This window comes from Syngnathus acus, chromosome 3, assembly GCF_901709675.1.
Source record: "Syngnathus acus chromosome 3, fSynAcu1.2, whole genome shotgun sequence".
In the NCBI taxonomy this organism is placed as follows: Eukaryota; Metazoa; Chordata; class Actinopteri; order Syngnathiformes; family Syngnathidae; genus Syngnathus; species Syngnathus acus.
This window is the reverse complement of record NC_051089.1, coordinates 11,551,947-11,576,771: the sequence shown is the minus strand read 5'-3', so window position 1 is coordinate 11,576,771 and position 24,825 is coordinate 11,551,947. Positions and strand designations below refer to the sequence as shown.

The 24,825-nt window shown below is 39.8% G+C and overlaps 2 protein-coding genes across 4 annotated transcripts; both read left to right on the top strand.

Moving 5' to 3' along the window:
* The first annotated feature begins 7,020 nt into the window (after positions 1-7,020).
* On the top strand, positions 7,021-24,784 carry dtwd1 (DTW domain containing 1). Of its 2 annotated transcripts, none has more exons than XM_037246753.1 (5): positions 7,021-7,032; positions 22,674-22,951; positions 23,064-23,201; positions 23,773-24,049; positions 24,118-24,784. In XM_037246753.1, the coding sequence occupies exons 2-5, from the start codon at positions 22,733-22,735 to the stop codon at positions 24,387-24,389; spliced, it is 906 nt and encodes a 301-aa protein (XP_037102648.1). In that variant the 5' UTR covers positions 7,021-7,032; positions 22,674-22,732; the 3' UTR covers positions 24,390-24,784. The 2 variants fall into 2 exon arrangements, with proteins under 2 accessions (XP_037102648.1, XP_037102647.1); XM_037246752.1 differs by lacking the exon at positions 7,021-7,032 and adding an exon at positions 22,087-22,215.
* fgf7 (fibroblast growth factor 7) lies at positions 12,579-18,371 on the top strand. Of its 2 annotated transcripts, XM_037246758.1 has the most exons (5): positions 12,583-12,826; positions 13,001-13,248; positions 13,384-13,571; positions 17,760-17,866; positions 17,956-18,371. In XM_037246758.1, exons 3-5 carry the CDS (start codon positions 13,415-13,417, stop codon positions 18,169-18,171), a joined length of 480 nt encoding a protein of 159 aa, XP_037102653.1. In that variant the 5' UTR covers positions 12,583-12,826; positions 13,001-13,248; positions 13,384-13,414; the 3' UTR covers positions 18,172-18,371. The 2 variants fall into 2 exon arrangements, with proteins under 2 accessions (XP_037102651.1, XP_037102653.1); XM_037246756.1 differs by having other exon boundaries at positions 12,579-12,826; positions 13,001-13,571.
* Positions 24,785-24,825: the final 41 nt, after the last annotated feature.

Genomic DNA, 24,825 nt, shown 5'->3' with positions numbered 1-24,825 from the left:
ATAATGAAATCACCTAGAAGAAGAAAGGAGAAGCAATAAAGAATTCATTGTTGCTTATGAAGTGCAAACACGTCGTCCAGTCAAGGCAAGACAGGGCAGTAGAAAGTCCCTGCTGATGAGATAATGCATGGCAATCTATCAGCTGCCCCTTTCTTATTCTGTCATGTTTTAATTGTGATTGTCAAAAGTGGAATAAAATCATTGCCCTACTTCTGTAAAACTTGTAAAAACAAGCATGATGGCATCCTTCAATTATTCTGTCTTTACCCTTGAGCTATAATCTTCTCCTCATTTATCATATTTGTCTGATTCATTGCCACAGTGTCATTTGCGCACGAGTGATTTATGATGATATCAGAACAACAGGCCATATTTATTCATGTATTCCCAATTAGTGGATGATATGACAATAAAATAAGAATTTGTTACCCCTTGTTGTTAGTCTGCATTTCTGTGTGATCCGCGCGTTACACAACAGATGATGCAGACCGTTAAGTCATCATCTTGCACGTTTACTTTCGTAATAGAAAGGGAAGAAAGAAAAATGAAAACCTCCACAAATATACGTTTATCTCTTTAATGGGGTAAAGGTCAATCGAAGCACAAGCGGTGACGCAGGTACAATGTCTTTGTCAACAATGCAGGCAGGCAGCATTAGACCTACGTATTTGTCCAGCATGTCTCTTATCCCAGCGGTCAAATACAAGATATCACATTCATCCATTAAGTCCCGCTTTGTTTACGCCTCTACTCGTGATTCATTCGCTTTGAGCTGAGGCTCTTAGCAAGGAGCCATGTGAGATTTTTCCAGCCGCTCGCAAATAGTAATTTTCCATTGCGAAAGGCCGAGGTTCACACCGAGATCGCATTGATATGTTTACGAGTGGCATGTCAAATGGCACCAAATTACAATTTTGGCAAAGAAAGAAACCTCGAAATGGGAAGAAGACATCTTTATCACAGTGTGGCTCAATCTTTTTTATGTACTATGTATGTTTTGATACAGCAAGTGTCTGTGTGACTGCTTTCATACACACCCGTGACCATATCCATCAGGCACCTCACTAATTGCTCAAATACATTGAACGCCTGAATATTTGTGGTTCGGCATTTCCTAGTTGCGCTCACGTTTCTTCTCGTTCCGTCAACCACATGTGCCAAACCATCTTCAATTTGGGCGGGGGGCAATTGCGCAAGAGAGCAGCTTCGAGAGAACATTGACAGCCGGTATAGAAAATGAATGGATAGATTTTATACACACAGGTATTGATGACCTTTCTTACTTCGAGGGTCATATCAAAAGTAATTGATTCATGCATATTTGCCACCATAGAGGGAATATCTGCTCTGATGACAGACTGTATTTTACACACACATGCAACAGAGTATTGTGTATTTCTTCTGCCTTCAAAGAACGGGACGGGAAATTACATTGTTTTTTATGGTTAGTTTTGGGGTTTGTCATGAACTGCAGAGAGGTCCCAAGAATTTTAGAAGAGTCATATAATATACAAATCTGGAGGTTTACAATCTGTAAAGAATTAAGAGGCGACGGAGAAGCGGACTTCCAAATGCCTCTGGGCATTTTTCCCACAACGATGGGAATTCCATTCAGCCTCATCAGTCTGGAGTTGTTTACCCTCAAAACGTGGGGGCATGGTGCAGTAACTGTGTCAAAGTCAGTGTATGTGCGGCCAAATGAGAGTATCGAGTTTCGTGGGTTTGCCCGAGGATAGGGCCTTTGGGGCGGGGTAAACATGATCAGACTCAATCTATTGTGTGGTCACTTGACAACTAGAAAATATCACCACATGCAAGCAAATAGACAAACACAGACACATGCACCAGGTTTTGAAAATTACAGCTTAGCATGCGAGCATTGAACAGATGGCTCGTCTAATGACTGTTGTGTACAGTGCCGGTGTGTGTGTCTGTGTGTGTGCGTGCGTGCGTTTGTGTGCGTGCGCGTGTACTACTAGACCCCAACGCATAAATCTGGCTTTCATTTGCTTTATGTCTTAACTGGCACTAGCTTGAATGACGCAGGTGGTTAGACGGGAAAAATAAAACAAAGTTGTATCGTGGTCTGCACTTGCTTTTCATGTGAAGGGAGGGCCTCATCACTTGTCGAAAGAGATCCAAAGTTTCTCATTCGTGGTGTTTAGTGCCTTTAATAGGTATCATTATCTGCTTAGTCCCAATGTTTGCATACCTTTTTTCTCTAACGGAGCATAACGAGATGAAAGTTTTTTACTGCTAGTGACGAACAAATAATAATCCCCTGAGAAGAGCTTTTAAATGACATCAGTGTGATAGCGTGAGAATTGGGGGTAGAGTGCAGAGGATCTGTTGTGATTGATGTCAGGGGATGATTGTTTTACAATGATCTCATTTAATGATGATCTAATTTTTAAAAATATATCGCTTTACTCTCCTGTTCTTAGAGGGCTGTAATTCACCTTCATAGTCGAATTAAACCCCCAAATCATAAACATATTCAGAATTATTATATGATTAGCTTACCTGATGAGATAATGACTATTATACAAAATCCATGTGTTAAATAAAGAGTAAAACCAATATGATTTTACTTAATTCTATATTTGTACAACTGTGTTGCTAAATATATTTCATATTCAGGTGGCAGACATATTATTTTATGAGTCATTGTGCAAACATTTAACCACAAAGGAGCAAATCAACCAGCTCCAGGAAAGTGTTCAGACTTGGCACACGCCTGGAATCTCCTGAACACTCATTTAATTGTTGACTTAACTGGTCCATCCATTATTAATGTTTTATTTTGGTCCAAGTAACACCTGGAAGCACAAGTTATCTCACATTTTGATTTTCGATATGAGATAACTCCGCAGCTCATCTCTCAGGGCAAACAAAGAAAATAAAGGTATACTTGATGTTGTCATCAGAACCACATCATTTGCTAACAGCAGAGATGAAATCCTAAAGTTACTCCACCGGATCATCTCTCTGGGTCCTATTTTGGTAGATTGGTGCGGGTGCTCTCGGCATGAAAACAAGCATAAGTTTGTTTTCGTGCAACTCTATTCTAATATGTTCGGGGCTGTGTTGCGCCTCTCTGTGTGTTTCCGCATCTTTCATTTTGGTGAGAAAAAATAAGATGAAATTTTAGACTACCTAAAAGGAGGGCTATTGTGCAGCGCAGGTGGCGTAATGGGATTTTGTTGTTTGTGATTGCAGGCAAATGTAGTATGTGATAGATGTCACCGGATTTTATTCATAAATATTACAACTGTCCAAAAGTTTACAACTGCCCACGTAACACGGCACGGCCGATTACATAATTCGCAAGGGGAGATCTTGCAGTTTACCTGCAATGACTCCAGTGAGACTATTTCTGTTTGTCTGTTCCTGAGTCTATTTCTTACAATAGCTTTATCTGACTTGTTTCCTACATCAAGTCTTAACACATGCCAAATTACGTCTATTTTATAGAGCCAAACCAGCAATACAAATGAAACATTATATCAAGGCACTCACATTTATACACTTTTACTTTTATTGCGGGCTTCTTTGAAGAGGCAGCAGTCAGCAGCTTGCTCAGGCTCCTTATGCGTGACCACACTTTTTGCAAGTTGCTGGGTGGGTGTGGAATAGACAAAGAAGGGAGGTTTATGCCCGTCTTGCATGCAAAGGCCGGTGTTTCAGACAGGCATGAGGAGAACTTCAGATGGACTGATGGCCTCTCCAATTGCCTCACTTTGTGGGGGCGTCTTTGTTTCTGTGAAACCAAACGCATCCACGTGAATGACATATGGGGGAGCTGGCTGTAATTGAGCCGTCGGTCGGCCAAGGCCTGTTGAACTTCTGTTAGTCTCAATTCTCCGTTTCGCACGATATTGGATTGACGGTACCGCCCCTGCTGTTGTGCCTGCACCATCCCAAAAGTCTATTCCATTGTCTTTTGTGAGACAATTTGCTACAAGATGCAGAGTGCACTTTGACCAACACAACTGTAATGACTTTTGGATTCTTAACTTGCCTGAATCTGTGCCAGACCTGAAAATGCAAGACTGCAGAGTGAGACAGACTGGGAACCAAAAACTCCGTTCTGTGTAAAATGTTTGGATGGTTCAGTATATTTTCTCAATTGCTCTTCTACGTCAAGTGACCTACAGTAGAAGGGTTTGTTTACTTGGGGTACTATTGAAGTCGTTGGGTGAACCTGTAATGTCTAGAGTCAGACTATCTTAAGTTCACTGTGTAATGCGTGCTTCCACAATTGATGTCATTCATGTCACTTTTATTTTGTCTTGCTATTGTTAAGGAACTGTGATCAATAGCGGTCACTCCTTTGTAAACAGACAATGGCTCAATGGATTCTTGGCCACGTGCTCCTATGAAGGCGTGTTTGGTGTACAGCCATAAAATAGGAACAGTCTATAATAGTCTTTAACCGAGAACACACAAATTCAACTTGTCAAAATGTGTGCTTGAATGTGCTTTGAATATTATTAACAGCACAAACAAAACTCTGCAGGTGTCTAACCCCAAGTGGGATACAAAATGTGTATGCCAGTGTGAAAGGGGCTTTGCAGGTGTTTCTTCAGCCCTAAATCTGCACTAAAGGGTGGTCTCTCTTAGCCGAGTGTTGCTTTGATTGGAAGCAGACATTTTTGGGGTTCGTTCTATGCATAACTACTGTACAATAGTGATTCACAGGTGTGTAATATATGTAAAATTCTCACGCAACGCAAGATACGACTTGAATAAAAGCACATTTTGAAACAGGCCTCCCTGCCCTTATTAGGTTAAATGGTGTGATCCCTCCCTCCCATTTGGCTAGGACTGTTTATTTTGTGTCGCCAATGTCCTCTGTGACTAATATAAAAAGAACGTTTGTCAAGACAATAAAATTGTGTTTCCTGGAGTGATAAAGTTGAAATGCCTCACCTCCTAATTTAGGGTTCATATGATAAACCCAGACAATTGATCGTTTCTTGGATTTTAAAATATTATCGGAAAGTGTCTCTGTCATAGTAGCAGGAATAGATGCAATACAAAAATACGATCCGTGACCAGAATACATGTCATCAGTTATTGTTAAGTATCCAATTAGAGTAGTAATTGCTCTCTCAATATCGGAAATATCGGAAAAAAATATCGGAAGAACAAAATTCAATGAGGGCTGCAGCCAGATTAATATCAGGAAGATTGTGGTTCATGGTCACACATGAACCGCAGAAATATGGGATATATTTTAAAACAATCACTATTGACAGGTAGCACCTGTCATGCATGTCTTTGCAGCGTGGGAGGAAACTGGAGCACCCGGAGAAAACCCACGCAGGCACGGGGAGAACATGCAAACTCAACACAAGAAGGTCGGAGCTGGAATTGCACCCTGTGCCTCTGAACTGTGAGGCTGACGTGCTAACCAGTACTTCACCATGTCGCTGAGTTGTAATATTTTACTCCAAGATGTAAACCATTGTTTCTGTGTGCTCCAAAGCACAATGGTAAGTCAAGCAAATGTTATTTATGACTAATTCACAGCAACAGATGTCACCGGTAAACAGAAACAGATGTCTGTCTCCCTTTGGTTCAACCATTTGCTTTGTTCAGGCAGACAACAGCAGCACGCTGTGAATTAGAAACTAAAGAGTGTTAGGTCCACACTACAACAGGAAAAAAAGATTATGGTATTAAACTAATTAATCTGTTCCTGATATCCATTTTCAAGGACACTAATATTCATGAAATAGTTAATAATTGGGACTTTTCATAACACATTGCACACATTCCTTTGATGAATTCAATGAATGGTTTGAAAAACCAGTAACTACTTTGAAAAGATTAAATAAGCACCAAAACAAATCATGCCTCAGAAGGAATTTTAATGGACTCTGCCCTGTTCATGAGCTGTGAATTTTTTTTTTTTACTGAAATTATCTTTACACCTCATTTTCAGGTGTATGTCATCGTTATTTTCTTGAACCAACAATGGTCATGCGTACAGTATTTATTTTGTTTTGTAATGAAGTAGCTCAAAGCTTTGTGACATTTCTGGTGTTTCCCTGTGACAGGTTACCATTCAACTTTGATTTTTTTGGATCTCATGTGAGAGGCTGCCTCAGAATCTTCTTAATCCCAAATTTCCCTGTTGAGGGTTGCCCTTCCTGGCTTTGTTCGAGTTTGGGACGGGCACTGAACTGAGGCTTGATTTGATGTCCAATTAATCTTTTGAAAAGTTCAATTCAAATCAGTCATTTGTCACGAAATGATTGTGAGTCTGCTTTATAAAATATATCATCATACACAACACTTTGTAAAACAGTCATGCTGCTCATTTCGAGATGACCCACCACTGCTAGCAGGCTTCATAGCGACCTCATTAAGCGCGCCATTTAACCAAGTGAAGCCACACACGGCTCTTTTCAAGTCAATATAGTTACTACTCTTTATGCGTTTGAACCTCTCGAGTCTTATTATCACTGCACCCCGCAGTCTGAAACCCCCTTTTGTTTTACAGTTGTTAAATGCACCACCACAATTAACTACGGCATATTAACAGCACGCAATTTGTTGGTCTCTTTTGAAAAGCATGTGCGAGTTGGGCCTGGATGAGGGAGGTGGGGGGTGTTTCAAACAATCTGCATGCCAGCTGAGTGAAGAAGCACACGCATGACGTTTTTGGAAGAAGACGGAGCGGGACTGAAAAGGAAACAGCCACTCAAATGACGCTAAGACATTCATCTGGAAGCATTTGGTATCAAAGAGAAAGTTACAGTGGAACACTAAATGCCCAGGACAGCAATCTCCTCCAGTTCAAGTTCACATCTTTCCTTTAAGAAAGTAGTCTTTCAATAACCAAGCTCGACTATGTGGAGTCATTTCATAATATTGGTTTTAAATGAGAGTCCAAAAACACAGCAATCTTCGTCAACAAAGAAATTCATCACGTATGAAAATATGTACGACTCGGAAATTCAGAATTGTAACCAACAGAAAACATATATAACAGACTATTTATATTTCTTGTAACCAGTATCAGTATGACCTTAAAATATACAACTTTTGTTTTGTTTTATAATGTTTACCCTGATTTAAACCTTTTCAGTTCACGCAATCTCTTCAAGACCATGGGAGAAAAAAAAAAAACCCCACACAAAAACGCCCCTTCTTTGGGGTCAGGTATTATTAGGAAAGGCAAGAGTTTGTACAATACTGGTAACACTTCCCAGTAAGATGAAGCGCTGCTGTAACCTCAAACCAGGCCCATATTACAATTTTACACCCCTCAAACTGTCAGTCAAAACAGCTGATTCAGCTATTCTTATATAGTAGTATTTATTGTATCATTGTGCGGTTAGCCAACAATGTTGTATTGTAAAAATTCTTAAAAATATGTAAAAAAGATGATACAAAAGCCGCACCGGTCATCCGAGCCCATGATTACAAACAGTCGCAGACTAAAGTTTACTGTAAGTAAATGATTCACATATGCTAGTGTTGAAAATGTCATCTTATTTAGAAACTCCTGCCACAAATAAAACGGCATCAACTATACCCAAATTACAAAGTAAACAAGTCTAATTGCAAAATTATACAAAATGGCCTACATGGTTGCAAACAATCTATTGTCTTGTGGTTGACCTCTGTTCTGTTCTTATTTGGGGGGGGGAAAAAATCATTTCCACCATCCTCTCTAACATCCACATTGTAATATTTTATTTTGTTTTCTCTCTAGCTCTAATTATCTATTTTCTCTTTGTTGCAGAATGTTGGTTTGTGTGCAAGGGTCAAGTGTGAGTCACTGACTGTACTCTGTAATTGTCCAGTTCGGTCGAGTCAGGGTCTATGTGGCAGGACTTGCACGATAAAGCCATGTACTGTTTGCCAAGCATTCGTTGAACAAAAATATCCTGGCCAAAACAGCATATTGTACACTCATTGCTTAGTATTATAAAATGAAAGGTAGAAAATTTCCTTTTTTTTTTTCTTTAGAAGAACACACTTGTTTATGACCAGTGTGTTGATACAAGAATGGCTTCTTGTACATGAACAAATATGGTGAGCAGTTCAGAGCGAGATCCCTGACAGCTGTTCGTGCATTAAATTGGATCAGGATATTCCCGACAGCTAAACACAACACCGCATTTAACAAGTCTAATTACAACCAACCTAATGCACCGCCTGCAGCCATTTGACATTTAACTTCGAACAATTCAAAACTTGTTAATATTCACTCATTCCTCTTCGGGATATTTAACATCGTGTTCTTCTGAGGGCAAAATCGCTTTGATCTTTGTACATCAGTTTAAAGATATAGTTGAAGTTTTTATTTTTATTACTGCCGAGGCTAGACTTACCTTGGTTTGCTATTTCACAAATTCACCTTTGTCATTTTTTTAACGATTTAATACATTCACCAAAATTGTTTGACTGAGGAACCGTACATTTCACTGACTATATTTCACACACAACACCCAATCATTCACTCAAAGGAGACAGTAAAAGATAAAGTTCATGCCCCAGATCAGACGGATGCTGAGGGGTCAGGCTGAGGTGCGACCATGTGTTATTTTACTGCGCTAACACCCAGGAAGAGGCGCTTCAAAGTGTGCAGCCTCGTGTGTACTTATGTACTGTGTAAAAATCCTGCTGTCACACGCCAACCTGCATTATTTCTTTGTCAAAATTCTGAATGAAGCTCAATGTTGTTGTACACCCTCCTAAAACCGCTGTAGCAAAAATAACCAAGTGTATTTTTGGTGATATTAAAACCAATTTGTGAGGATGAAATTCTTGAAATGTGAAAATATTTTTGTGGCCTCTGCCACCAATTGACCTTCAGCTCTGTTGTCTCTCATCTAGTTTAATGTAATTCCTCTTTGGCGGCCGCAGTCAATCTGCTCTCAATCGCTTATTGTAAGTGCATAATTTAGCTGCCAAGTTGTTAACTGGAAGCAGTCGTCGTTCTCACGTTAGGCCCTGGAGTTGCTTTTCTCTAGCTGATATTTAAGTGTAAAACTAATTTAAAGCTATGCACAACAACCCCCCCCCCCCTCGTTTTTGTAATCTTTCCTTTTTTTCCTCTCAAATTGTGTTGAAGCTTGGTAGTGTTTTAAATAACAACTTTTATTAGACTATAGACCCCTTTCAAGGTTTATAAAAGATGTGAAGTCATTTTTGGGGTGTGCCTAAGCTGGAATCAAAAACATCCAGCGCGCTTGCTTGAAAACGCCGGTTTGCATATTTCAATAGGAATGGACGTGAAAAAGGGTCATTTAAGTGAATGTGAGGAAAGTCACTCGCCACAACCATAAATATTACTTTAAAAAGTTGACTCTAATGGATGGGATAATATTCACAGACTCCTACGCCCCTTACTCACTGGATGGCCAAATATTTACATCAACCTTTGAGGAAAAAATGCCTATATATCATTAGAAGCCTAACTACATCTAGAATGGACATGTTTAAGATTTACAACACAACTTGAGTGACAACGTTTGCCAACTTTTGTGTTTGCGTATCTCCTCAAATGTCAGAATCTTCTCTTCTCTAGAAACCTTTCGTAACTGCGTATTTTAGAAATATATATAAACAACAATTTACGTCATTACTAACTTGTATAAGATTCAAGCATGCAATTTCCTGGAATGAATCAATAAACAAGACCGCTGCTAATTTCTGATTTGATTCGCCTTGCATCTTGGTTACGCTTATAAAACCAAACTCATTTTCTGCAAACCCCTGTCTGTTTAAAAATTGTGTTACTCTGTCTGCGTGTGTTTTACAAGTCAGTTATTTTTAGTTGGCGCTAATGTTGTGAGCCTCCGATCCCAAGAGATCCCCAATTATCATAGAATTTAGAAAGCAAAAGCTGAACCCCAACAGTCTAAAATGGTGCTACGAATAGACAGACCCTGAGATAATTAATTCACTCTTCCGACGTGAATACTTTTAGAGTATTGCAAGGAGACACTGTTGGAGGCTGATGTCTCTGCAGTAATTGTGGAAATGATCATAAATGTTTAGACAAGGCTTTGAGGACTAACTCTCGGGGATTCTTAAATGGGTTGTAATTCACAAAGCAAATATTGCTATGCCTCATAGGAAACAAAAACTACATGATTGACATTCAGCCTTCTCTTGGGATGAATTAAGACAAATGTTCACAGAGCAGAGTTGCTGGCTAAAAATTCTATGCGGTAGACAAATTACAAAAATGTGTTTGTGGTGTGCAGCCTACTGGAAGCAAGAGTCCGAGAATGCAATGGGACCTTACTCTGAATTTGGAACTGAGATGGGAATGAAGTGAGCTTGTGAGCTTGCGTATTGCACTGCAATGATCCTTCTCTGGTTTCAGTACCAGCATACAAAACAAAGGAAACCACTAAAATCATTCCATATTCTCAGCAGTGGCGATTTGTGCGAGACCCCCCCCACCCCCAAAGTCATGAATTTCTTGATTGCCACGTCTGTTCTCGACTTCTGCATGCCTCTAATGACAATTAGTGCATTCTAAGAAGTCAGACCCAAACGTAGCTTTCACTTTAATGAGACCAGAGGCTAACTTCCCCTTTGTGCTTCTAATTGCTGAGATGTTTGCGAGAAAAAAAAGATGGTTCTACTTTAACTTAAGTGCAAGACCGTTGATGTTGTGGTATGGATTCCTTACCAATCAGGGGACTCACGTTCTTCCATAATCTCAAACGTCTTTGAAGGAATTAGGCATGCTCTGCAGCAATTTTGGTTTGAGTTTGTCGGCATTGAGACTTTGTGCAAATGACCTTCATTTTGAGTTACTCTTATGTGCTTTCACAATTTGCATTTTCTGAAGTATTGTTGTGGAACATTCCAATATTTTCATTCTTAAACAGTCCTGAGTAGTCAGTGGCGTAGCCAGGAATTTTTCCAGTAGGGGCGCGCGCCCACAGGAAAAAAAATCGAACATCACCCACGCCGTTCGCTGATCGCTAAAACAACATCCGGGTCCGGGAGGCAAACGGTGAATGGATAACATCGCGCACATAGAATAGCGCAAGCACATTCGCGCAAGACCGAAAGAAAAAAACGGCATGAAAATGAAGAATCGAAAAAGCTCGATTTTTTTCAACCGGGGCGCAGGGAGTCCTAACCGGGGCGCCGCCCCGGCTCGCCCCAGCTTGGCTACGCAGTAGTCTTACAAATGAAGAAATATTGCAGGTCAACTTAATGTCAAGAGACAGGGCGGCAAACTTACTGAGGATGATAAATCACTACAGCCTCGACAAAATGTTACGTATGAGGTGTGTCAGAAAAGTACTAGGACTGGTGTTACAAAAGATATCATTTGCGCGGAAGCTTACACACTTTCTAAATCTTGTACTTATGGGAGGATTGTCACTCCCTACAGCTTCAAAACAGGTCTCCTTGAGGACCCCTTGAGTCTGGGAAAGAGGAGGTAACAAAATCACAGATGATTAGAAAGGTTCCTTTGGCAAGGTAATGTTTTTCTGGGCCAGAAAGTGTCAAATGGTCAGGCGCCATGAGGAGCCATGAGTTGTCCTCTCACCTCTTCTTGTGTACTAAATGGACCAAATCTGCAGGATCACTTTGTAGGTGTGCCGCTTGAAAAAGGAAAGCTCAAAATTTGGCCATGAAATATATCTGTTGTGAAACAAGTCCTGGAATTTCCCTGACACATACCCCAGAGCACCAGTGGAATGTCACAGGCAAAAAAAATAATAAAGGGCCTTTTCTAATATGCCCAATCAGAATTTAACACTGACGTGTACGCTTTGTACACTCTCACTGAGAGTTAGACACGAGACATTCAACCACCCAGGATGAACAGAACTTTTGATCCACTTGCCCGCAAGAGGAGCCATGACTAATACAAAGTGCGACTTTCTTCGAACAGCCTACAGCAAACATCCCATCAACGGACAGAAATAAAAATTTCAATATCAGGAACGAGCGTTTCGTCTATGAAGTGAAATGTCCAAGTGCACGGACTGGAGTGTGAACTGTCCCTGAGGTGATTTAAGGGACAGACGAACTGGCCGGAGAGATCAGATCTGCTCCAGCCAGAAGTCCAACTCTTTCAGGCTTGCAGCCCTGACCTCCCCAGGGGAGCGTCTCATTCGGGGCGCATATAAACTTTTGAAGTATCCCCACTTGCAAGTAAATGCCAGGTATGTAAGGCAATAAATTGTGACGTTAAATACAAACACGAACAGCAAAGGCGTGCACGACCCATGACACTCGGCTGATTACTGAGCGGTTATGTCTTCTGTTTTCTCCCCTTGGATGGATACCTGCCAGCCATAACTTGTTTTTCTACACACAATAAGAAGGAACGCCGGTGCTCATCTTTGAAGCGCTTTCACGTCAGACGGTAAATCCTTTCCAGGGATTTGCTTTGACAAAGGAAACAACAGTAAGAGTCGCATTTCAAACGCAACTGCGGCATAAATAGAAATAAATCCCCGTGGCATTTAAAAACAAAAAGCAATTGAAAGGCAAGCTGTTGCTATGAGAGGCTGCTATTTAGTTTATAGCTCCCTCTCACGTTTTGAGTGTGCGAGACAGCGAGAGGCGAGCGGAGGGTGTTCCTCCCTTGCATCACAGCCAGGGACAGCTGAGTGGTTGGGATATAATTGCTCTCAAGTGGGGGCAGCGGGAGACATTTATCTCAGCCTCAGCCAAGGATGCACACGCACAGTGAGTCTGCCAGGAGCAGTCAAGCATCCATTGGAACAGACACAAACTCGCAGCTCTTTCTACTGCTTTGAGGTGTTAGCAGCCAAATTGGTGCTGCAAGGGATTACAACTCTGGCAATTCCTTTCATCACATGTAAGTCATTTTTGTTTCGCAACTACACAACAGCAGTGACATAACGTTGGCACATGCCTGTCAAATTACACCAAGTAATTGTATATTTATTGACGAGAATTTTTGCTTTAGCACATTGTGTCTGAGAGAATATCGAGGATTCAATTCCTGACATGTTATGATGTTCTTTGATAGACTTATGGTCTCGGGGATGGAGAAGACAATATGTTGCATCACTGAAGATTAAAAAAAAATCCCCCACTGGACGCCATCTCCTGTTCTCCAGCCTCTTTGAACTCCAACCAACTTTCAGAAGTGTTCCCTCCACAAGTAGTCTGACTCGGGACTCCCTGCTGCAAGAACACGGACCCTGAGGTCGCAACCGGAGCGACGGGGGTTCACTTGGGCTGAGGGATAGGGCGCAGATCTCGTCTCCCGTTTCAGTATGTTTTTCATTGATCCCCACTGCATTGTATTATAATGCGCAAATGGATGCCGACATGGAACCTTCCAAATCTGTTCTCGGGACTCTACCTGCATGCCGTCTTCCTATTCAGCAGTGTGTGTGTGGCCTACAGTGACTGCACTCCAGCGCAACTCGCTGCCATCATGAACTGTTCGAGACACGAGCGACACACCAGGAATTATGACTACATGGAGGGAGGAGATGTACGGATCCGACAGCTATTCAGCCGCACTCAGTGGTTCCTGACAATTGATGACGAAGGCAACATCAGTGGGACTCAAGACCGAACCAATTGTTACAGTAAGGATGAATATTTTGTCACTTAGTATAATACAAACTTAATCTTCAATCTAAGAGAAGCATTCAGACAAAATATTCTAACTTGGGCTGCCCACAAGACCAAATGATGTTTATTGATGTTATGTGTGCTGACTTGATTTTGCGTGCCGCTTGACAGATAAGTGGATGATTTAAGAAAATGTCTTATAAAGTTTTAGATGTTGAATTTTGCACAAATATTCTCACATTATATTTCAGTGGTGTCAGAATGTCCAGGCTTGTGATGCGTGGACTACGTTGACGTTTTGTTAATAAGGCAATTGTGTGCAGTAAAAAAAAAAATCACAAGACCACAAGAGAACATTCATCAAATTGAAGTGTGATGATGCAAACTCAGGAGTTTGAGTCAGCCCTTGGCATTTTACTGTTTTACACAGAAATAAGCCATTTCAAAAAAACTCTTACTGATTTAGTTTTTACACAGAAATGAGGTCTTTTTCATCTTCCTTTTCTATATATGAATATATAATATATGTATATTCATCATCAATGCTGTTAATGTGGGGAAGATGTGGCATGAACTTAATACTGGGTGATAATCTCATGAATTTATGGCTGTAAAGGAGGACTTTGTCATCATCACCATCCAAAAAAAATAAAAAATTTGAGATGTGTGAGCTGTAACTTTTCAAACTTGCCACTTCAATCAATTTCTAAGCATCTAATTAGACTATGCTGATGTCATCCTACACTCACCTCATATTTGAGGATTGCTAAAATACAGTATGCGGTGATGTATTTACCAGAAGGTCATAGACATTTATTCATCTGGCAGCAGCATTGATATTCATCAGTATTCATGCTTTTATTTTCATTTATTCTGCAATTTATAAATGCCGCCAGTTAAAACATGCTAAGACGAATGTAAAAAAGTCAGTACTGTTCGTTTCCGCCACGTAAAGGGCCTTTGACCTGTGAAGGTGGCTGGAAAAAAAGTTACCTACAGTTTGTGCAGCTACTCGCCAGAGTGACAGCGGTAAAACAAAGCAGGTGGTGTTGGTGGCAGCCTGTCAAACCATAACAAGACTGTCAGGAAGTAAAATGAAGGTCTGGTTGAAAAGTGCGTCTGACCTTGCACTCACACACTCACACATTTGTTCTGCCTGATTTACTCTCCCCAAAACATATTGTGAAAAGCGGCTTTGGATAAATGACAGGCTCCAAAACAGAACCTCCAGACAGGACAAATTTCAGTAATACGTATTAACTAAATGGTGTCAGTAATCACTAGCTGTGGTGGATCCAAATAAGAAACAGTATCTGGTCAACACTGTGTGAAGACTTCTGAATATTTGTAATTCTGTTGTGATATTGTATTTTTGAGGACTACTGCAGGGTACTCACGGATGTTTTGAGACGTTATCGTTTCCTCCTATCTGCTCTGGCTGGAATGTTGGTATGACAGCAGAAGAGCTAAGAAAGAACAGGAAAGATGTTTGTGCAATGGCTGGCAACAAAATAAAGCAACAATGATTCAGCCTTTTGTGCACGCAAACACAGAGACATTCAACGCATAAGCCTTTGATTCAACAAGCAGTGTACAATAAACTTGAAAGCGTAGTAAAGGCATTGTTGCATCCAAAACAATAAGAAACAAATGAAACCACAATGTGACACTGCACTGTTTTGTTTCCTATATTCCAGACTGAAAGCATGCCTGTGGTGCATGTTTTACAACTTTTTTTTTTAAACATTTCCAAGAACCCCGATTGTTATTTAAGTAGCTAATTTGCTGTCTGGCAGTTACCTTGGGATTCCAGGAAAAAAAGACAGCCACACACTACAGCAATCAATATATACAGATTTACAAATAAAGAACATTGTACATATATACATAACACACACACACATATACATATATAAAGTACACACTCATTTTCCTGGAAAAAAAAACCTCCAAAAAACAAATAAAGTGATGTAACACTTACGATAACAGCTGGTTTCACTTTGAACAAACTAGTAAACAGTAATTGTCAGCACATAAACATTAAAGTGAAACTCCATGGGCAACGCTTATAGTGAGTTTGCAGCAAATATGATTGTGATTGCAAGAAAAAAAAAAGCACACATTCCGCTGCCAGGTTGATTGAAGAAAAAGTAAACCACAAAAGGCCAAACATGAATGTTATGTATAATCTAGTTTGCGGTGAGAGCGAAGAATGACAAAATATACCATTGGTGTCTGCGACAACTTAATAATATGTACTGTATTCAAAGCCACATCAAAATACAGACTAATGTAGGCAATGAGGATGATGTTGTTTCGGAATGGGGCAAAAAGATGAGTTAAAGACTGCAGTTACTTTTCACAGTCAGTCCATTCAAATTACGCAGAACAGCATTGCAGTAGAATGCCCAAATATGTACCAACCGATGAAACTGGCAAATCTGAGGTTTTTTTTTAAAGGAATGACAAATGTGACTACAGTTCCTGCATCACAATGATACAGCATGCAGTACAAGTGCACAGTAGACCTAACTCTTAAACTGTCATATATAATACACAGTCATGGGAACAGCACTTACATACTGTGAGAACATGACATTATGCTTTCGGACAATAAAAATATATTGACGCTATCCCACTATTAAATGAATAATAATTAAATAGTAAAAACTGTGTAAAAAGGTCCTCAAATAAAGATGAAGAATTTTGGGACTGCCTACATGACATGTCTTGATGTCTGCTCAGCAGGCACTCAAGGGGTAGCAATGGTGAGCTCAAGAGTGCTGAGCGTAAACAACATTCCAAGATTGGGAGACTGTCATCTGTTTGTGATCTGGCCAGTGAGATCAACACTGCATGCTCAGTGTCAGTGTGGAAAGCAGCTCTTAATAGGGGTCTTCCCTCTTTCCTCCAACTGTCAGGTGCAAAATGTCTGGACGTTTAACTTTCATATAATATGATGAAAAAATGACTTATTAATCTGCATGATGTATAGCTGCCATGCAATTGTTGTTTATATATTTGACTAAAAAATAAGCAACTGTTAAATTCTTATACATGAACATTAGGAACACATACAGCATTGATTTTGGATCTTCACTCAATTGAGTGTTGCTGATATGTTGCACCTTCCCATACCTAAATAAAACCATAATGTCAGAATTTGTACGGTGAGTAAGTTGTAATATCACCATTCACCACTAGATGGCAGTCATGGTTTAGTTGCACTTACAATGCCCTTTACTGCACACGAGTAGGGCTTAATATTTGTTTTGTGGATTTGGAATGACATGCAGGACAAACATAGTGCCCCAATATTATTGACATTTTGAGTGAGTTGAGTTTTGTGGGAATTTTCGTTTGTTCGACAGTTTAGTGCCGCCCTTAAATTGTAATATTTATGCATGAGTGCCCTTTGCATGGAGAGAAAAGAAAATCTCAATATGTGTCTACTACTTGATTGTTCAAACCTTTTGTTGTTTATTTGAGGTAGCAGTCAGTATGAGAAGTTAGAAAGCTATTGTGTTAAAGAAAATAAATGGTGGGATTAGAATTAGAACATTGTTATATCATGGACCTCTTCATTGCACATTATTTACCACAACAATAAAGGTTGTTAAATAAATATCCATGACAGTACTAATCAAAAAGGATCATGATCACCTTTGTAAAGGTAGTTAATACATCTTAAATCATCAGTCATAAACTGGCTTTTTGTTCAACTTCACCATCAAATCTCTGATGCTTAACATTCACAGTACATGTTGTTTCTGCTGTCAACAAAATCTCCAGATGAGTGTACTGCATACACTGACATTAATCACTTGTTTAAATAAAAAAAATAAAGAAACACTTTTGTAATGCACGCATTTGCGTAGTCCCGCAATTTTCAAGAGCAGGTCTTGACTATAGCGTGCAAAGCTCACGCAAGGAGGTAGTTTTCTCAACCCTGTGGGGAATGAGCCCTAATCTGTCTCCCATATGTGCTATGCCATATAAATTGGGGCTTGTGTAAAGGCCAAGAAGGTCAACTAACAATTTTGAATGAAACCAGAGAGGCCACGTTCTCATTAACCACAGGAACTTCAATCTCCTTCTGATAATGAAGACAAATGTTGTTGGGGGTGGAGGGGAGCAAGTTCTGGAGAGAAGGCTGGATATCAACATCATCTTACTGTTCTATGTCTGCATTTGACTGATAGGCATCCTCGAGATCAGGACAGTGTCCGAGGGCGGCATACTGGCTATCAAAGGCATAAAGAGTCAGCATTACATCTCCATGAACAAAGCTGGACAGCTGCAAGGAAAGGTAAATGTCAACGTCAAAGCATACAATTGCACAACAATCACAACAGCACGTGGCTCAATTCAAGTTGCCCTTCTTGTGACCCTTTGCAGAGGACCTACAGTGAAAACTGCAACTTCAAAGAGGTTTTCCTAGAAAACTACTTTAATGCTTACTCCTCTGCAAAGTGGACTAAAAATGGCAAAGAAATGTTCATAGCACTGTCTCAGATGGGGCGGCCCATGCGGGGGAAGAAGACCAGGAGGGAGCACGTCGCGTCGCACTTCATCCCCATGAAATGCAGGGGAGAGGAGAGGAGGGCGGACTGAGATTGGACTCGCTCTGTGTACGAATTCACTTAGCAAATATGTTAATGGACATGTAAACTCATCCCTGGCTATGCGCCGCTCTTCTCAAGGCTACCATCAGGTTTGACAGTTTAGGATTTGCAGTCTTTCAAAGCATATTATTCCTGTGGTGCAAGAGAACATTTCCTCCAACCAACATCCAAATAAAGTCCAACATTTTGCATCTTGTTGTTATAATGGCCATGTGTCCCAATACGTTTGTCCAAATCGCATATATGTCAGCTGGTATAACAACAAACCAATACCTTTAGATATCTTGTCTTCAGACAACGCTATTTAAACACAGACAAGTGGTTTAACTTGCATCACCTGCTTTTTACACCACAATTCAATATTATTATTTTATTAATAAATATTATATTTCTTTATAAAGGTTTCCTGTTATTTCTTATTTCTTACTCATAGCATTGCTCACACAATAACTCACACGAGTGCATACAAAAGAGATGAACTTGTAAAGTCCACTAAATGACTAAGTCAAGACGACAGCTTAATTCAAATAATTTAAGTTGTTTTAAATTATGGACATTCTGATATCAGCCTGGATCTGTTTCTATGAAACAGAATTGTCTTTTAAACACTATGCTTCAACTTAAGGAGTGGTGCAAATTAGCTTGAAAGGGGCATTTTTATTAAGATAGACGTTTTAATTGTTTATCGATGTTTCTCTGGAATAGCTTCCCACAATACCCAGTGTGATAGTAAACAGCAAATCTTTATTTAGCTACCTCAGTGTAACTAATTGACATAGCATCGGCAAATCATCTGCTCATGACATGACAGATGTCTTTGGCAAAGATGTGTCCTTTTCAAGTGACTGCTGAAACGCTATCACATCAAACCCAAAAGGTAAGCAGATCTGCAAAATTTGCACCAATTAGCATTCACTAACGGCGCATACTTAAATATTTGAAAATAATTGTTGACGTGGGCACAGGGTTCATTCAAATTTGGTGATGTGTTCACTGCTTGAGAGTTTGCTCTTCTCTTAAGACTCTGGACTTAAGAACCAGCCAACTGGCCTCGTATGAGAGTGTGTCTAAAGTTTTGACTGTTAGACTTGAAACTTGAATCTGAAAATTCAATGTCAACATCATATGTCATATTAAAGGTATTTTACTATTTGCACTCCACAGTAAAATACACAGCCAAAAAGTACATGTTCCATTTCTTTGGAGCAACACGTGTATTTGATTATGTTTAAGATTTTAGTCCACGTATTCTTAAGAATGTACTGTACATTAATAACATGTATGATATTGACTTGCCATTTGATGACATGTGAAAGACAAAGGGAACATTTCAGAACCCACCCAACCCCTTTTTTTTTTTATTATTCCATCACTTATTTCAGCACATTATAAAAACAAATCTACATTTCTCTGGAGGGATTAAAAAATTTTTTCCACCAGGTTAGTCAAAATAATCCTATAATGATAATGCTGTTAATGTTTAGATAACAATTCAAACACTTAGCAAAGAAACATTTGGGAAATCATTTCAGCCATGACGACACGATCCAAAAAAAAAACGATAAACCAATTAGAGTATAATCCAATCACGTGGTGTTTTAATGTAGTTATTTGAATTCCTCTGAGTTTCGATGATGACCACAATAACAGACATATTAGCAGAGTTCCCACACTTTCCAATCTCATTCATGCATGAACACGCACGGACGCACATACAGTTTTAATTCTGTGGGCTGGGTGCACATCTGGATCCCTTGTTAGATACAGACTGTCAAATTGAGAGCGCAAACCCCCTGGAATACATCTGACCCAAACAACATGGGAGCAAGGTAAAGCTGCCTGCCAAGTCACGCAAAGATAGTTTTAGCAGATAATTTGTAACATACTTAAAATGTAAACACATTTCACATTCAAGGTTGTGTATTCTCAGCGGACACAGCACCAATGAGGAGACGACAGGCACAGTGGCATCATTAAGACATATGTACTTCATTTCATTTTGAAAGAACATCTTAAATGTTGAAGAGGTCTAATTCTCTCCATAATATGATATCGATCAAGTTGATGCTCAGGCTCACTCTCGTGGTACTTAAAGCAATCTTTAGATAACGTTTTGGTATCGGTATCAACATTTGTACAGTGAATAGTTGGGATTAATTGAAAACTCATGATTGATAAATACTTAACCATACTGAAATTTAATCTGTTTTATTGTTACTGTGGTTTGATTATTTTTGTTGAAATATTACTTCCAAAACTATTAATACTGGTCTTGTGAGTCTGGAACAAATTATTTCTCTCTCTATTATTTGCTATGGGAAAAACTGTTGAACGTCCTGGACTAGTGTTCACAAAACTGTATTTCTGTCAATGCCTCGCTTTTGTCACCTACAGCAATTCAACTAAAAAGTGCTTGTCCAATTTAAGTGTATTTTGTGGTTATATTATGAGTGTATGGCAAAAACACATTATTTGTTTTAATGGTTTATAATCTGTTTGATTTCAGAAAACCACATGTGGTCCACATTACCAAGTGCACATGCAGACATTGGCAGTCTGACAAATTGAACAGCATCTTGGGAAAAGACGTGGAGGTGGGTGGGGGGGAATAAACCTGGCGGCTGGGGGGGGGTTGTGAAAATTGGCGAGTAAAGTTCAACTGTGTGGAAGGCCACAGGGTCTCGTGCGATGGCGGTGGGCTTGGGCCAATGGGAGAAAAGTGGAGGGTGAACTGCCAAAAATCTTATTTAAGTTCAAAGAAATCCATGGTTATGCAACCGAGGGCGATTCTATGTCTGCAAAACACCAAAGCATTTTGAAAGCAACAAGTGACGTGCCACAAAAATCAGCCGTTGCCCCTTTGTGTGGGAAACCATTCGGATGGCTTTTCCAGCAAGTCACGCAAGCACTTGCAATTGGTGATTTGTGATTTGAAGGATTACATGGCAGCTGTATAGCATGGCTAGAATTACAGTAATCCCCTGTGAGTAGCCAGACCAAATCCAAGCAACCCAGCCCCGCTGCAAATAGGGAAAAATGCGAGTAAACGACACCGTTCCCCCTTAATATGTTTAGAATTGTTGCACATTGATGCACATGCAGAGAAGACTCTCTGGATCTTCTACTCATGACCCAGACTGAAGTCAGCTCCTCCCTGATATATACTAAAGTTTGTTTCTCGGTCGAGTTTTATCACTTCAACACGCACGCACTCACCTACTCCGAAGTTGTTGACCTTTGGAACTGTAACAGAGAATGCAAGTTTTAATGTATAGTATCAGAGGTGCTACAATTAATGGAGTTATCAACAAGTAAACTATCAAATTATTCTAATTCTAATTGATTAATCATTTGGAGACATGGTTTAACAAACAATTATCAAATGATTCACAAAATATTTTTCTAATTGATGAACCATTTGGAGACATGGTGTAACATAAAATTGTCCAATTGTCCTCAGAAACTCTATGCACAATAAATATTCTTCGATTTCTGAAGCCCTCCTTGAAAGCAGACTGATTATCTTTGTGTTAAATCAAAAACATCTGCTTTCACTTTGGAAAACAATAGTCAACATTTTCCCCTGCTTTCGGACATGTGAGGGACCCACATACTGAATCACAAACTGAATCTTAGTTAACAAATGTTTGTGCATTTCCACGCTGTCAATTTGATATAATGTACTGGTTTTGTTTTTTTAAGAAACAGGTGGAAAGTGGGTGGGTGGACAAACTCACCAAACTATATTCAAAAAAATAGAAGGAATTTTTCAGTCACCATTCCATGACCTCTGGCTTTGAGTTGACACGATTGTCCAAGGTGCAAATGAATGAGTCATCTTCAACAATCTTTCCACATTCAATATGGCGGAGACGTTTACGCACGTTGCCGTTCCAAGGCGGAATCTATTACTACGGCTGCAAACCGGAAAAACGCTGCTGCACGCTGCCGTAAAGATTGGGCGGTTAAAAACATCCTGGACCATCATTTTTGACATTTCTTGATTAATAATATCATTATTATTTGGTGATCAGTAAGTGAAATGCACTTGTCAGAGCACACGCAGCTAATAGTCAGTTAGTGTGCACAACTTAACGTCATATTTTCAGATCCATTCACACGTGTTATGCGAAATACTGTTTTGTTATGACGTGCAAAACTAGTCGCATTTTACTTCACTAGTAGTACCAGTGGTCAACTAGTGCACGATTTGGCCGCACTTGTTACGTAGTTGTCTTCTGGTATGCTTAGAAAAGCATGGACTACTAGTACTACTTGCCTACTAGTGTGTGACACGTACCGATTGGGTCTTGAATATTCTGCATGCAATTAATATCATCGTGTAATAATTTGGGGGACCAAACTAAGTTATTCATGATATAAAATCCACATCTGTCAGGCCTTTTGTTATTATGTATATTATTTTAATTATTGTAAGTGTACAAAATATAAATCTCTTAACTCAATCCAAAATGTGTCCCTGTTGTGCAGCCAATAATATCTGGTCCGCATTCTCTCATCTGGACTGTCAAGATTAACCACAAGCAAGCATGAGCAGCTTGGAAGAAGGCTCAAGCGATTCAGCACACACTCCCGAGCTGTTTAAGCAGCCTCTTCAAGGACTGAAATTGGCATCGCACGCCGTGCTGGAGAAAGTGCAGCAGAGGGGCAGGTCAAAATGTGCTAAATGCGGAGGATCAAGGATGTTCTTCTGCTACACATGCTGCCTATTAGTGGACGTCAGTCTGCAAGAAATCCCCATTGTCAAGGTCAGTATAAAGGTTTGGGATTGTTTGTTCTTTTCGTCCTTAGGTTCAAGTCGTTGTGATGGTTATAATGTCGTTTTTACTAAGTGTTATGCTTTTTGTCTTCTGCGTACAGCTCCCAGTGAAGATAGACATCATTAAACATCCCAATGAGACAGATGGCAAGAGCACTGCGGTTCATGCAAAGATCCTGGCGCCCAGTGACATCACCATTTACACATACCCCTGCATTCCTGAGTATGATCAAGACAAGGTTAGCTCAAGATCACACGTAGCTTGGTGCTCCGTGATTTGATGTTCCAAGTACCGTCCTTTTAGTCACAATTATTCAAGCTACACATTTGGCATTGAATTCTGATCCTTGGAGGTCTGTGATAGTTTCAGATTTTTTTTTAACAAAAACAAATTAATCTATATTACAATTAAAAAGTACACTGATTTATTTCATACAATTGTTCAGATCTTTTAGGTTAGTCTTTAAATACAGACAAATGAACCATGAATTAATATAAAATACATTTTATCCACTTTAATTAGTGTTGTTAACTCACTAAACACGTTTTTTAAACAACGTTTTCTAAAAATAAAGCATACTAACAAAACGCACAGTGGCTGCTGAGCCTTGACTTCCAGTCACATGATTGGAGCAGGAAAACGCTACAATACATAATTTCTCGATGGATTGGTTTCAGTGTCAAATTTACTGCTAAGTCATGGGCAACTATTTTCAAATTTTTGAACTTATGGGCAATCCATGGAAAAGTATGATTGATATATCATTATTATTTGGATATAACTTTACATTCTCACCTGTCCCCCACCAGGTTGTGTTGGTGTTCCCCGGTCCAGGCGCTGTCACAGTACAAGACATGATACGCTGTTTGCATGAGAGGAATGAGAGCAGGTCACATGGCCCCTTGTTAAAGAGGCGGAAAATAGAGAAGCCTCCATCTGCCTCACACCCTCCAGACGATCCGGGGTCAGGGAGCCCTGATGAAACGAAGGACTACGAATCAAGGACGCATCCCCTCCAGAGGGTGGTCTTCATCGACAGTACGTGGAACCAGACCAACAAAATCAGCACAGATGATAGACTGCAAGGTACTTACCGGGTTCTTGTTTTTATACCCTCCACAATTTAACAAGGTCACTCTGTGCTGACATTTCAGACCTGCTCCAGGTTGAGCTGAGGACAAGGAAAACGTGCTTCTGGCGCTCTCAGAGGGGCAAACCAGACACTTACCTGGCAACGATCGAAGCAATCTATTATTTTCTCAAGGACTTCCATGAGCAATGCCTTGCTCAAGAGTACAGCGGAGAGTATGACAACCTTCTTTTCTTCTACTCTTACCTGCACGCAGTCGTCAGAAAGTCGAAGGAGGCCGGAAAGAAGGAAGCAAAGAAGAGACAAAAACAGCAAGAGACTGAAACACAATTGTAAATCCAATTCAAGTTTCATTTTTCCGTTTGATTTTGGAAGAGAAAGTGATATTTGCTTGAGTGTTTGGGATCAAATTTAAAGTGTATACAATGTGAAACGCTATCTTGTCTCGTGTCAAAAATATTTCCTAATCGAGTTAAAGCTAGTATGTTAGTTACCAGTCATACCACGTACAAGTCTTAAAGTCCCTGTAAAGTGAGAATAAGTATTATCAATTTGACACACTACGGAGGAATGTTTTTAACAAAACGTCAATTCAAAAAATTCCAAGTACATACAATACAACCTCAAAATTATAAACAAGCCGTTCTCACCACTTGTAAACAGCCACGCCATCTGACTAATCTTTTGTTCTTTAAAGTTAAAAAAATAAAAGAATGATATTGTCAGCATTATGCACTTTCCTGAAATGTATTTTTTTCACCTTAAAAGCAGC